The following is a 15258-nucleotide window of genomic DNA, read 5'->3' on the forward strand; positions in this document are numbered from 1 at the left end:
GGATGGTGGCTGAACGCTACAGACTCAGTCCCTTTCGGACCTTCCCTGGCCCAGCTCGAATTCTCCTGTGTGAAACCAGTCTGGCGGACAGGGAAGCCCGCATTTTAGGAAATGGAGCAGAGGAAGGACGCCTCTGGTTTGTAGTTAACTAACAAAAATATTTTTTCTTCCCTGACTGAATTGGGGGTGGCTGGACATGCAGATAGAGCGCCACTGCCTTGACAAAGACATGGCATGTTCTTTTTTTCCTGCATGTTCTTTTTTTCTTGGCATGTTCTTTTTTTCCCTGCATTTAGCAAAACACGTTATAGCAAACGACATTACAGCATGCAGTTGCTCCAGCAGACGGGCCAACCGGGACAGTTCCTGCATTGCCTCAGCCGGGTGAAATTCTGAATTAATTGAAAGCTTTTTGTCATGAACAAGACATTAGGGAAGTGCCTCCATTCCTCTGTGATTTTCTTTATATATATACGTCTGTCTACACATTTACCCACCTGTATAAAAAATAATCCAAACAGGTGTATTTGCAGACCCACCTTGTTGCTGCTTTTTTTAATGCGAGTACACAAACACGCTGCTTTTTGGGCAGAAAAACAACATGGGTTTATTTTAAGGTAAGTACAACAATTAAGGCCACATAAGACAAACACAGGTGAAGTTAAAATTTTTGAAGTTTTTTTTTTCTTTTAGGAATGCTCAGGGAGAAATCTACTGTACAAAACCATCACACTTTTGTAAATAAAAAGTATCAGATACTTGACTTCTCTGTCAGCCAACAACAACAAAAAAATAAATTATTTTCTTGTTTTGTAAAAGACCTACAACTGGGAAAAGAATTACACCTCATAATTGTACAGGAGGAAACCCCACATAGGTTTTCTGAATTTTCAATTGGACAGAAATGGTTGGGCAAGATGAAAACTATCCAGTGAACTCAACTTTAAATATTATATTAATGGCTCTGAACAACGACAACAAAACAGCCTGGTTACAAACCCACACATTTGTACAGCACGGTTAGAGAGACTTAAAATTACACACAGCACGCACGCGGTCTGTAGAGAGCCCCACAAACGCGAGGAGGTCTCTACAGAGTCATTACTGGGCCGCTCCGATATTTGGTCCATCACTTAATTTTGGAAACCCCGAGTGGAGCAGAGAGCACCGCCATCCTGCTAGGGGAGGGGGATTTAAACATCAATATTCATTTCGTTGGGCTGCGTCCCTTCACGGGGAAGCCCCTTGAGACTCTCAGAAACGGGGCGGCAAATTAAAGTTACCTGCAGCTTCCCAGAGGGCTGAAGCTGGCGCGCGCGCTCTGCTCCCGGGTCTGAGAAAAAGCGGGTGGACGTGTTTGGGTCCTTCTCTGCGTCGCTGCAAGCCCGGACTGTCTGAGAGCGTCGCGTCTGCGAGACCAAGCCGGATCGCAGAGCGCCGGTCGGGGTCAGTATTTCGTGCAGTCGTAGGAATAGGGGGCGGCGTGGCGGTACAGGGACGGCGTGGATCTGTAAGGCAGCTGACAGCTTGCGTTGCCGCTCACCTGGGGTTCCCCGAGGGTCGAGTTCTCAATCCCCAGGCGGTGGGAGTTGAACATCTCCCGGACGTTGGGAAAAGTCTGCTGCTGGGCCGCAAACGTGTGACCGGGGAGGTGGTTCAGGTCCCCGCTGTGGTTAAGATACCAGGAGGCCGCCTGGGCCGCGGCGGCCCCGGGCTGCGGGGCCGACTGCGGCTGGGGAGCCGGCGGAGGTGGCGGCGCCTGTGGGTGGTGGTGGCCGTGATGTTGGTGGTGGTGTCCGGCGGCGGCGAGCGCGCCTTCTTGGCCCGCGGCGAGGTTGAGGGCGCTCAGGGGCGACGTGGGGCCGCTCTGGTGGTCCGAGAGGGCCTCGTCCAGCGCCGGCGGGACGCACATGTGCGCCGGCCGCTCGGCGCCGGTGTACAGGCTCATCGCACGCATGCTGCACTGGTAGCCCCCGGCCGCCCCGGCCTCCAGGCCCTGCGCACACGGCTGACCGTAGGCAGCGGGCGGCGCGGCGGCGTAGGGCAGCGCCAGCGGCGGAACCACCAGGCCCGCACGCCCAGCAGCCGGGCTCAGCTCGCCGCCCGGCGGCGACGTTCGCAGCGTCATGATATTCTCCACGCTGAAGCCCGGCAGCCCGTTGGGCGCGCCTGCGTGGTGTTCCGGCAGCGAGCCGTCGGGGGAGCCGGCGGGAGTGGAGGCCGCGCTTCGCGGGCTGCCCTGCAGCGCGCTCTCCGGGCTCAGCGTCTCCACCTTGGTGATGACCGGCAGCGCCGGCGACGCCGCCTCACTCTTGATCACCACCTTCTTCTCGGCCTCCTTGGGGGCGTCCGCTAGGGGGGGCCCAGACGGGGTGCCCTTGGACGTTGCCGGGGGCGGCTCCTTGAGGTGGGCCCGCTCCTCCTTCTCCTTGGGCACGTCCTTCTTCTTGAAGCGCCGGCGGCGCCGCAGGAAGCTGCCGTTCTCGAACATGTTGTACGAGTCTGGGTCCAGGGTCCAGTAGCTACCCTTGCCAGGTTTCTTGTCGTCCCGGGGCACCTTGACGAAGCACTCGTTGAGCGAGAGGTTGTGGCGGATGCTGTTCTGCCAGCCCTGCTTGTTCTCCCTGTAGAAGGGAAAGCGGTCCATGATGAACTGGTAGATGCCGTTCAGGGTGATCTTCTTTTCGGGCGCGTTCTGTATCGCCATGGTTATGAGCGCTATGTAGCTGTAGGGCGGCTTTACCAGGTCTTTGGGCGCCGCGGGCTGGTGGTGGTGGTAAGGCGCATAGGAGCGGCCCATGCCCGCGCCGTACTGCTCCGGGTGGCCGGAGTAGACACCCATAGGGCTGGCCATGCCGCCGTAGCTGCCTGCCGCCCGGTAGTAATTCTGCTCGCTCAAGTAGGGCACCACTCCCAGGGCATTGGGGTCGGACACGGAGTAGCGCGCCTGCATGCTGCGTCCGAGACCGCTCGCCACTGCTGGTTCGCACGGACCGTGAGGAAGGCCCGGAGACAGCGAGAGAGGGAGAGAAAGAAATGAGAGAGAGAGAGAGAGAAAAAGCAGCGGGGGAGGGGGGCCTCCGGTGCCTGAAAGCCTTGGGGGCGAGGTGGAGGAGCACCGGCGCCCGCCTTCGGACAGAGAAGGGGCGCTGGTTTTCAGCGAACCGGGCGGATCAGCATCCTGCAGGGCGCGCCCTGGGCGAGCGCAGCGCCGGCCCCTGCTCGCTAGCTAGCTCTCAGGACCCGGCGGGTGGCAGCCCGGGCGGCGGCTGGGGACGCAGAGGAGACGCCACGCGCGCGGTGGACCGAGGCTGGCCCCCTGGTCCGTTCCAGGAGGGGGAAGGCGGCTCTCCAAGCGACCCAGCAAATCAGTAGCCCCGAGGGTCAGCGAGCCGGGTTCCAGACTGCTTGCCCTGCCGAGCCCGGAAAAAGAAGCAAAGTCCCTTTTAGGGATTGGGAAAAGTTTCAAAAGTCGTCTTGCTGAAAGCGAGTTTTTACTTTTCACCGGCCACGCCCCCTCCAAGAACTTTGGACCAATAACTCGGCAGCTGTGGGGAGCTAGCAGCCAATCAGGGCGAGGAGCGCCGAATCCGTCGGCTCTAAGACCCAGACGCTGAGAGCCAGACTTTAACGCAGGTCAGTCTAAACTTGAAAAGATTTTTTTCAAGAAAAGTTATATCTTATTAAATTTTATTTTATTATCACATTTTGTTTAGTGGGCCCACGTGCCCAGAACAAAAATAAGCCACTCTCCTTTGCAAAAAAGTTAGTTTGAAATATAAAAGCGAATTAATTAATGTAGTCAACTCTCTCTCTCCCCAAAGACCTTGTAAGTAGCAAAGACCCTGGGACTATTTTTCTTATTAATGAGTGATGAGGCGAATAATTAGATTTCCTAATTGTCGAGGCCCAGGTGTAATGGATTCAAACCAAACGTGCTGGATTGGCATAGAAGGGGCCTCCCCTGGATGTTGTTATTATTTCAGCAAATAATTAATAATCAACAGGGACTTTCCAGGTTCAGGGCCATCAAGAACAACCTACGAAGGTTTTAGGGGTACATTACCGAAATGGAATGCCCCTCGGCCTACCTGAGGAGGCTGCCGCAACGCCGGTGGGGAATAGGCGGAGCGGCGGAAAGGAGCAGTATCTTGAGAATTTAATCCTCTAAATTCTCCGTGGATTCGGTAAATCACCCGCGTCATGGTGGACAGTTTTGCGGAATTTGGGACAGACTGTTAAATAACTCCGCTCAGTCCCCCCTCTCCCTTCCCGTGTAGACGCCTGCAGCCCACTGACTCCAGCCTCCCCGCGGCAGTTTCCCCCCCCCCCCCCGAGAGAAATTCCCTTTGACGAGCTGACTCCCGCGCTCCCGAAAGCCGGGAACAATGCAGCAAACCCCGGCCCGGGCAGAGCCAGGCTCCCCTGCCGGAGCGCAGAGACCCAGCGACTTTCCGCGGGTTCGGCCCCACGACTCGTGTCCCTGGCGCAGGCTCCCGACCTCGGCGGGCGACTGGAACACCGGCCTGGGAGCAGCTCATCTGTACTTTGCAACCGGCAAAGCCCCCTTGGGCTCCTCCGAGCTGACTTTTTATATTGCAGTTTGTGTTCGGGTGGTTGATGTTTGATAGGTGATTTGGGCACCGGGCTCCGTAGTAGGACGCGGAAAGCGATTGCAAACGGTTACGACACCCCCAGAGATGCTGTTATTCGGGATACGGACTCGGAGCAACTCAGGGTCTTCGCACTTCTAGACTTTCTTCTCTCTAGGAATCTCGGAAAGTTTGTTTATTTGTGGACTGAATACTTATTTCTCTCGACACCTCGAATAATCGGACCCCCTCTGCCCGCTTCCCCTGAAGGGGCGGGACCCCCCTAAGAAGAACTGAACGCTGATCAGAATTCTTCTGGAAGTTGTCCATCCAGTTGGGTAAGAAAGAAGACCAGATAAAACTTTTGTTTCGGGTTTCTTACCCCCCTTCCTAATTCAGGTTAGATTCCCAAGAAGAGGGTCAGAGAATCTACCGTCTCTCTCAGCTTTTGGGAGGTGAACAGGAGGCATAAAGGACATCTCGTTCATTCCCAATAAAAGAACAAAAGAAAAAAGATTTATATATATTATCTACAAATGATATGACTTCATGATAAATTCGGAACCAAAGACAAAGTACAAAACAGGGTCCTATTACCTCAAATATTCTACTTTTGAAATACTATTTTTATGGCTGTTCTGAGTTCTTTTCCTAACTTGATTTTTTTTTTGCAACAAAGTAAAATGAAACTACCTTAGCTCACAGGTGAATGGTTTGAACATTCTCTCACCCCACCACCCCACCACCACAACTCCCACTATGACTAGAGGTATTATTTTTAATGCCTCTAGTACATTCATTATGACTTTAAAAACTCTGGCAAAAACTGCCTTTCTCCTGGAGTGTGTGACAGGCACTCTTGAGTTCTTCTTATAATTTTACTGGAAGTGCAAACTATTGATCAAGAAATAACCCTCAGTCTGTGGGCTTCCCAAAGAAATATTATTTACTCTGCTTTTACGAGGTACTTAAAAAAAATAGCTTTATCACAGAACAGGCTAAAACTCAAAATATCTAAGGACCATGGAAAATAAATTCAAAAAGATCAGTTTCTGCCTGATTCGGCATTTACGAGGGTGTCCAGGTTTAAACCAATGTCATCTGAAAAGAACTAGGTTGAGTTGCCACAATTAGTACCCCCCAAAAAAGTGGGGGCTGGAGGAAAGAAATCTTATAATCAAGACAGAAAAGGTGAGAGAGACATTTTCCGTTGCCCCTGGAATTAGGTTTCTTCTCCACTCAGTAGAACTCCAGGAGAAATGTTTGTTCAGGCTATTAAAACAACACCTTTCACACACCTGGACTTTGCAAAAACCATATTTCCAATCTTTTCTTTAACCTACCAAGTATTTTGGAAAGGGGGTCGCTAGTTTCTTTCTGGTTTCTTCCTTTCCTGACCTCGTTGTCAGTGAGCCGAGAGCAGAGTCGGGCCCCAGAGGGGCCTGTGTGTTTCTAGAATAATAAGCGATGATTAAGGCAAAAGATATCCAAGTCGCCTCCTCCGCCCCCTCCCACCACCACCACCACCATCGCCACCACAGACCGACCTACACGCTCTTCTGGGCGCCAACAGCCCCTGCATCTATGGTGGCTGCCGTGGACCTGGGGTTTTGGCACCACCGTAAGGCCACCGGAGGAACTACTCTTTAAGAGAAAGTTCTGATCATGCTGGTTACAATGAAGGTGCTGACACCTTCTGGATGCGACTCAGCATTGCACGGCAGGAATAAAGCCTCCACAATCCGTGAAAGTAAATAAACTGTGCAGTGCGGTGTGTCGTTTAAAAAAAAAAGACATTTTCCACAGCTTTGCAAAGTGTCGAGAGCATGATCTACTGGAAAACAGAAATGTCTTTGAAATTTCCAGGGGAGCGAGAAATTCTTTCGAGGTAGATGCTCTCTGGTTTTAAGCAAATAAAACCTGTGCCTCTTAGGCTAGAAGCCTGGGGTTGTTATTATTATTATTATTATTATTATTATTATTATTATTATTATCGTTATTAGGTTGTTGAACAACCTGCTCCTCCATGTCATCCCAGGGCATCTGTCTTTCTGTTGTGTGTGTGGGATGAGTTTCAGGGAATTCATCAGAAAAAAATGTTTGTACTACATGTGTATGTAGCATTGACCTTAGTAGAGAAAGACTTTTAAATGTGTCTGCAGCTGCATCTGCCTCTGCTTTTGAGGCACAACGGAACTGGAAGAGGGGCCACATGAAAGGGTATTTGTGTCTTTTGCCTCCATATCCTTTTTCTAGTGCTTTTGACTTGATATCCTTCAAACATTTCCCTCCTGGACTCACGAGGTGCCTCGGGTTTTAGGGAAAGGGACCAGGAATAGGAGCAGGGCCAGGCTTCCAGAAGCCACCTGCGGTCTGGTGGGCCCTCGGGTTAAACAGAGTCAGTGCTGCTTCTTAAAGACCCATTGCAATGCAGCTCCTAGCAATCATCTTTTTCCAGGACAAAGAATGTGTCCCTGGTGAAAACTAAGCCTATTTCACTGAGCAGGACTGTCCCAGGGAGTGACCATGATATGTCACCTTTCACAAAGGGGAGGGTCATGAACTAGGGAATAACAGGGGTTAGGACTATTCTTGGTTAAAAGATGAAAGAAACCTCACAAATGCAATACTTGATCCTAGATAGAGAACATTTTATTTTATCTTATCTTATTTTATATTTTATGGCTTTTGCTATTACAGTTGTCCCTGCTTTCTCTCTCTTTGCCACCCTCCACCCAGCCCCACCCCAGCCCTCCCTCAGGCAATGCCCAGTCCCTGGGGGGGGGGTAGTTCCCAGATGTTCTTTGGCTAATCCCTTCACCTTCTTTCATTCAGTTCCTGCCCCTCCCCAGATGGAGAACATTTAAAAAGCAAATAAAGGGCAGGTTTGAGAGTACCTGGGGAAATGTGAAAATGGAGTATATATTAGATCATAATTCTGTATCGAGGTTAAAATTCTTGGGTGTGATGATCCCATGTGGTCGAGGAAGAACTTGTTCTTGTTTTTAGGAAGTATATGTGAAGATACTTCGGGCTGATGTCACCATCTCTGCCACTTTAAAATGACTCAGCCAAAAGTGGGGGAGAGGGCGACTGGACGGAGGAGGAGGGGACGGAAAGCACAGTGAAATGAGAACTATTGCTGAGTATGTATGTAGGTTTCCGCTGGGTACGGCTCTTGCCTTTTCTTCTGTAAGTTAAAAATTTTCAAAATTAAAAAAAAGTGTTGGAGAAAAACACCTTTGCTACTCTGAAAATTAAAAAGGGCTCTGACGCAGAGCCAACATCTCTCTATGGAAGGAGCTGCAGACCCTGACGTGGGGCTCCGACTTGGTCCCGGTGTCCTCCTCGCCTCCTGTTCTGGAAAGTTCTGAAAAACAGCGGTGGACTAACTGTGTTTCGTTGAGGTTGTTAAAGAAAAAATCAGCTGATTCTCTTGAAAACTTATCTGTGTTATAATCCAGACATTACCACAATGAACGCAATCAATGATGCAAGAAATCCAAGAGTACCATAGATGCTTTCAAAACAGAATATTGATGATACGTGTGTTTCTTCTTAAAGAGAGTTAACGACGTGCTTCTCCATGCTGCCCATTTCATTGGAGTCCTCTGTAGTTGCCTTTAGCCATATTGCTATGTCATTGATTTACTTACATGGTGTATCAGTCAGTCAGTCAAGCCTGGTAGATGCACAGTAACAAACACCCCAAGTCTCAGTGACTTAATCTTGAGCCAACCCCAGCTTAGAGGGGGCTCTGCTCATCAAAATCACTCAGGATCCTGAGAATGTTCAAAGTAGCCTCTCCTGTTATCTTGGCAGGGACAAGTGAGGGAGATTCTGCCCTAGGATTTTTGTTCCAGCCCACAGGTGACTCGTGTGTCACTTCCAATCACAACTCATGGGCCAGAGATGGTCATATGGGTCCAGCACACCCAGAGGGCAGGAAGTCCACCCACACCCGGGCACACAGGGCTGGCTGCCATTTGTTTAGCAGCCTTGTGTCTGCCACGCATGCCGGAGGCAGACAGTGGCTCTGCTTGGGTTCTGCCTGCAGTCCCAGTGCCTTGCATGGTACCATGGCACACACTGGGTGTACAAGAAGTGTGTAGCAAATGCGTGTGTGACTTTTCCAAGACTGCTTCCCTAATGTATGAGGAAATGTTGTGTGCGTACGGTGTGCCAAGCCCTGTGCCAGATGTTCTGTCCGCAACAGCTCATTTAACCTTCTTTTGAGGTGCGTACCATGAACATCACTGCTTCACGGGTGATAAAACTGAGGTTCAGAGATCTGGAATAACTAACTCAAGTGCTACAGCTACCAAGTGATGGGATCAGGGTCTTTTAATCCATTCCTTTGCTGTCTCTTTGAAATTAGTTAAGGTCTGGGCCTTAGAAATTAGAGGAGACTTAAAAAGTCAAAATAGAAACTTCTACATAAATAAAGTCTGTATGGAAACATACCTATATATAATTTGCTGGCTATATATACACAGTCAGTGGTGTGCACATGAAGGCATGACTTCTGAACGCACTGACTCAGTGCCCGTGAAACACCAACTTCACACCCTGTAATTAACCCTGTCGGGTCCGTGAGTCATTGTCAGAGCCCGGGAAGCAGGCTTCTCCCTGAGAAGTGCAGACAGACAGGGCTTAGATGGTTGGACAAGGGCAGGGAGAGAAAGGGGTAAGGAGGTGACTTGTTTTTCCCCAAATTGACAGCCTGTGGGGTGGGTCCTCTGGGCCCCAGAGAATACTAGGCTTGGATCACAATCGGGGGGCAGCTTTGTCCAGTGCCTCAAGGCGACTGCTGGGGCTTAGGGTGGCAATGACCGGGGAGGTTCCAGAAGGACCCTCAAGGACAGAATAAAGTCAGCAGCGCAGAGCGGTTCCTGGGATCAGACCGTTGCTGGCACTGGCTGCTCTTTGCCCTTAGGAGTGGCGAGAAAGCAGTATTCTCCCACCGCATGTGTCCGCGCAGCCTGGGCCCGTCACCCAGGGCCCTTGGTCCCTAGCTGCATTGCCACCTCCTCTGAGGCCTGTCCCAACCATCCGTGTACTTCTCCTCCCTCCCTTACCCACCCCTCATCCTGATTGATTTCTTCCCTGTCCGACATGGTGCTGTCTGTTCCTCTATTTGTTGCCTGCCCCCCACCCCGCCTCCGCCGCCCCCAACCAGGACACCAGCAGCAGGAAGGCAGACTGGGACCTGGTCTGCCTTGTGTACCCCACGGCACCCAGCACCCAGTGCTCTGCTCAGCATGGACTCCATGCTCTGAAATTCCAAACTGAACAAACAGATGTCACCTGGGGGCTCAGAGACACCTCTCCCTCCCACCATAACCATAGGCAGGGTCCGCTGTTTAGCAGTTCGAACCCAGAATTCAAGCCAAACATGTATTGACACTTATTTTAGGTCAAGGCTGCCTCAGGACTGGACGTGCATCGTCCAGTGCTCCCCGGCCCCCACACCGTGGCAGGCACCAGGCTGTCCTCGAAGGGACTCGCAGGCTGAAACTTTAATTTTAGCAAACACACCAAGAGTCCTCACCACGTTGCAGGCCCTGTCCCCACCGTCAGCATTAATCCTTTCCGGCACTGACAGGCAGATGCCAGTGGGCTGTCACCCTGCCCTGCGGATGAAGGAAGCGGAGCAGAGACCTCCAGTCACTTGCCCAGACTCAGTGCTGGCTGCAGACCTGGGAGCTGGGCTTGCTATCCCTTCTGTGGCCCTCCTGCCCCAAGTGAGGGGCAGGGTTGAGCAAACTAATATTCTAAAAGGGGAAAAGAGGGTTAAGGAGAGCTCCTTAGAGAAGTGGGCAGTCAAGCTGGGCCTTGAGACCTGGGTAAGGAAAACTTCACACTCAGATGGACAGCTTTTTCCTTGACACTGGAAGGTGTCAGATTTGTTGAATAAAAATACAGATGCCCACATTATGCATGGGATATAAATACGCTAAAAAAAATTGTTTATCCAAAATCCAAAGTTAAATGGGGATTTGTATTTAATCTGGCAAACCTGAACTTGGGGAAAAAGAAGTTCTTTAAACACCTTTTTGGTCATGAGCTTATTAGACAGTCCACATTTATTATGCAGCTCCGAACAACTACATTGCATTAAAGTCCACAGTAAAGGGGGGGCACAGTAAAGGGGGCCCAGAGTAAAGGGGGGGACACAGTAAAGGGGGCCCAGAGTAAAGGGGCTCACAGTAAAGGGGGCTCACAGTAAAGGGGGCCCACAGTAAAGGGGCCCACAGGAGGAAGTCTGCACTCCACCCTGCCATTGCTCAGTGCCAGACACAGACATACCAATGATGGCTGGCAGCTTGAAATAGGGAAGAAATGATACTGATTTTATTTATTTATTTTTAAAGACTGTATTTATTTATTTTTAGAGGAAGGGAAGAGAGCAAGAAACACCAACCTGTGAGAGAAACATGGATCGGCAGCCTCCAACCAGGGACTTGGCCCACAACCCAGGCACGTGCCCTGACAGGGAACAAAACTGCTCCCTTGGGTCCGTAAATTGACGCCCACCCCACTGAGCCACACCAGTCAGGGCTCTACTGATTTTAAAAGAGCATGAGCGTCATACATTAATTACATGGTTAAAGTTCCGACGGTACCGAAGAGTTAAAACGAAAAGAGCATCTTCTTGCCACGCCCCTCCCCCAACTCGGAGGCATTAACTTCTCTCCGTTTCCTCTGGCAGTTACCACTGTTTCTGGAAAAAATAGACTCTGTTGCTATTTCTTTTCTCGGTGATGCTCTCTGTGATCCTGTGACTTCCCGCTCTGTGTTTAAAGATGGTAATAAGTTTACTTAGAAGAAATTGGCTGGTTCCTGTGTGCCGGGTGGGGTGGCAATTGAAAACATGACCCACGTGGTTCCCAGTTATCCCTGCTGCAAAGTGTGTGGACTTTAAATTAGCATTTGGGTTCACCTGAGGATGCCAGAACCCTCCCTCCGCCCCTGCACAGCTTCCCATAGAGATTTTTTCCCAGTTCCTCTGCAGGTTCCTTTTATGCCTTTACCTAACGCCTCTTCGCTTTCACTGCTTCTTCCATCAACTTTCACGTTTGTTGACTCCCAGCTTTGTCAGAGGAGTTTGTTGGTTCCCTACCCTCCCTCCTGAGAGTTTTCAGGCCATTTTGGGGTGGGATTTTTGGCCTGTGAAAATCGTGGGAGGAGGAGGGGTGACATTTCCAGGATGGGAAAAATATGAACGGAACCCAGCCGCAGGAGAAGGCCAGGGCTGAGTCCATAGGGATGTACTGTCGTTGGGCTGAGAGGCGAAGCTGCGTGCAAATTAGCGGTCAAGCAAGGCTTAGATTGTCCAGTTGAAAAGTTTGTGTTCTGCCAGATAGAGGCAGTGGGGAGCCACAAGGTCACAGCTAGATGTACAGGTGGAATCCAGGTGTACACAGGGCAAGAAAGGGAAAGTGGAAGAGGGAGAGGAAGAGGAGAAGGAATGGGAGGAGGAGGCAGACTCAGGGAGGGGACAGAATGGGGAGGCAGAAGGCTATTGTGGTGTGTGACATCTCTGGCCTGGGTGGTGGCAGTAGGAATGGCAGAGCATCATTATGACGCTTCAGTTATCCTTGTCTTGCCAAAGTATAATCTCCCGTGAAATGTGAGGTGCTGATGGACAGGCCTCACCTGATCCGCAGGATGGGACGGTGCACATAGCTCAGAGCAGAGCCAGTTGACAGAGGAACGCCTGAAGGTGGAAAGGAAACTTCTAGCTGCTCAGGAGCCAGCCAGCCTTTGCTGTTACTAGAATTAGTCACTTATTTTCCTTTTCTTGTTAGTGCTTGAGGGTGTGTGTGTGTGTGTATGTGAATATGGTGCAGGGAGAAGTCAGAGCTCAAAGATGAATGTGACGTTCCATGTGTTAAGCCCATACCTGTGACATGTAGGGGACTGGAAGGGCAGATGTCGGAAGCAGACCGCGGAGAGTTTGGCTCTCAGTGCCCCAGCACCTTGGGTGAATCACGACCTCCCTTCTCCTGGCGATCTAACAGGATTGTTATGGAACAATGAAAGCAAACATCTATAATGTGCTTGCTGAGGGCTGGGCAGGCACAGTGGCCTGGACTCCCGGTGTAGCAGCCCAGCCCATCCTCCACACTTTCCAGAAGAGGGTGCTGATGCTCAGAGAGGTGGCGTTAATTATCCAAAGTCACACAGCACTCCATGCCAAGCTTTTCACCCACTTACTGTTTTCACTGTACTTCTTGTAGACAGGTTCTAAAGCACTTGTAAGAATTCATAAGGAAATGCATATGAGAAGCTTCAAAGTCCTCAAGTGATCTTGCACATCAATGTTTATAGCAGCTTTATTCATAATTGCCAAAACTTGGAAGCAACCAAGATGTCCTATAGTAGGTGAACAGGTAAATAAACTGGCACATCCAGACAATGGAACAGTATTCAGCACTGAAAAGGCATGAGCTATTAACCCCTGAAAACACACGGAGGAACCTTAAAGGCCTATTACAAAGTGAAATAAGCCACATGAAAAGTCCGCCTACTGTGTGAGTCCAGCTCTATGACATTCGGGAAAAAGCAACACTATGACCACAGGAAGATCAGTGTTTGCCAGGGGGTAGAGGAAGGGAGGGAGGAACAGGTGGAACACAGAAGATTTTCAGGGCAGTGACTCTACTCTGTGTGATCCTATAATGATGGGTATGTGCCATCATACATTTGTCCAATCCACACAATGTGCACCACCAAGAGTGAAGCCTCACGTAAATGGGGGACTTTGGTTGTGTCTTAGCTGGGGCTACCATAACAAAACTGCCATAGACTGGGTGGCTTAAACTACACTTATTTCTCACAGTTTTTGAGGCATGAAAGTTCAAGATCAATGTAAGGGCCCTCTTCTGAGATCACAGACAGCCTTCTTGCTGTGTCCTCTAAGGTGATAGGGATAGGAAGCTCTGTGGAGTCCCTTTCATAAAGGCTTTGTGTCATGTCCTAACCGGCCCCTCACAGGCCCCACAGCTAACACCATCACACTGGGGATTAGGTTGCAGCATATTAATCTGGGGGCACACAAGCCTTCAGTCTGTGGTGATACCAATGTATCGGTGTAGGTTCATCCATTTCAACAGTATCATTGTACTGGAGGGTGTGGATAGCGGGGTAGGTCGTGTTGGAGGAACAAGGGTGTGTGGCAACTCTCCGCACCCTCTTCTAAAGTTTGCTATGAACTTCAAATGGCTCTAAACAATAAAGTGTATTTTTAAAAATTCTCAAGTGACCAAATGCAAGCTTACATATATAATCAAGTTTGAAGCATTTGGGTTTAAGTTCTAGAATATATTTTTACAAGAGAGCCAGCTCATTTCTTCTAAGGCATCTCTTTTATAATTATTTATTCTTTTATGTGCCAGAATTTGGGGACATTTGTAACATGGAAATCTGGTATAAAAGAGCTACATAGAATATCCTTTCCTCTGGCACCTCGCTTTGTAAAATTGCCACTGGGGGAGATTGGTCTTGGTGTTGTGTTACCATCAGGGGGACATACTGGCCTGGCCACCTGAGGGACTTGGGCTGTTGGCTAGGTGCATGGTCTGTGCTGTGAGCGCAGCCGGCTAACATTGAGTCTCGCATGTTCCTGCTGCTGGAGCCAGGTCATCTTGCATAAAATACTTTCCAAAGATCTGTTGCACTTTCCTGAAAGTAGGAAGGGACACCCAACCTTTCTGTAACCTTTTTGTAACCTTCTATTGTACTCCTTTCGTAAGCCTGGTAGAAGACACGGCCACTTCCATGTAGCATTAAGGCCTGCTAATGTCCTTATATATTAGTGCTGTGGATACCACCTAGGCATGCAGAGTTGTGATCAGGAGCCACAGATTTGCAATAACCACAGCAAAGGTTACGCCATGCTCTGTCCCTTCCCATTTGGGCGTCCTTGGACAAGGTTCTTCAACACCTTGAGTCTCTGTTTCCTCCTCCCTAGAATGCCAGTCACATTTGCCGCCTAGAGTTGTCAAGGGGATCACATTTAGATATGACCTCTATGGCACTTAGCCCAGAGCCTGGCACAATAGTAGCATTGTTTACTACTGTTACGTTCTATCTGATGAAAGTAAAGGGCATGGGATCAGTTCTGTGAGACCTTGAGTAAAGTCACTGGAACACCCAGAAACTCATTTTGCATATCTGTAAAATGAGTATTAAAATGCTTTGTCTATTCACAAGTTTGTTGTGAGGATTGTATGAAATACTGGATATACATATAATTGTGAAAAGTAGGTACACTTCTTGAGTAATTCTGATGAGCTGTACATGATGTTCCTACAGGTATGCAATCTCTCATAGGGAGTGGGTACTATTGGCTTGGTTTCCCCCCACCTTTGTTCGAGGGGAAGGGGTTATCCCCCTAATACATGAATACAAGGACAAACTGACCTTCCTCATCTTTTCAGCTAGACTGTACACAGTGAGGCCATGGACTTGGTTGTCCACTCAGCCCCGTCTCTTCCAACGGCCCTCTGATCAACTCATCCTGTGTGTTGAATGAATGAGACAATAAATGACTGAATGATGTATACGAGCAAACGTTTTTTCAATCTCCAAGAGATCCAGAGGCCACAATAACATCTAAGGGGTGTGGGCCCAAAGTGTGGCCGGCTCAGAGCCCGCTGAC

At 49.8% G+C, this 15258-nt stretch overlaps 1 protein-coding gene across 1 annotated transcript; it reads right to left on the reverse strand.

Moving 5' to 3' along the window:
- Positions 1–524: 524 nt before the first annotated feature.
- FOXC2 (forkhead box C2) lies at positions 525–3448 on the reverse strand. The gene has a single exon (XM_037142380.2). The coding sequence runs from the start codon at positions 2951–2953 to the stop codon at positions 1448–1450; it is 1506 nt and encodes a 501-aa protein (XP_036998275.1). The 5' UTR covers positions 2954–3448; the 3' UTR covers positions 525–1447.
- Between the last annotated feature and the right edge of the window lie 11810 nt (positions 3449–15258).

The sequence above is a fragment of the Artibeus jamaicensis genome, unplaced genomic scaffold (assembly GCF_021234435.1).
Source record: "Artibeus jamaicensis isolate MK-2021 breed Jamaican fruit bat unplaced genomic scaffold, CSHL_Jam_final contig_464, whole genome shotgun sequence".
In the NCBI taxonomy this organism is placed as follows: Eukaryota; Metazoa; Chordata; class Mammalia; order Chiroptera; family Phyllostomidae; genus Artibeus; species Artibeus jamaicensis.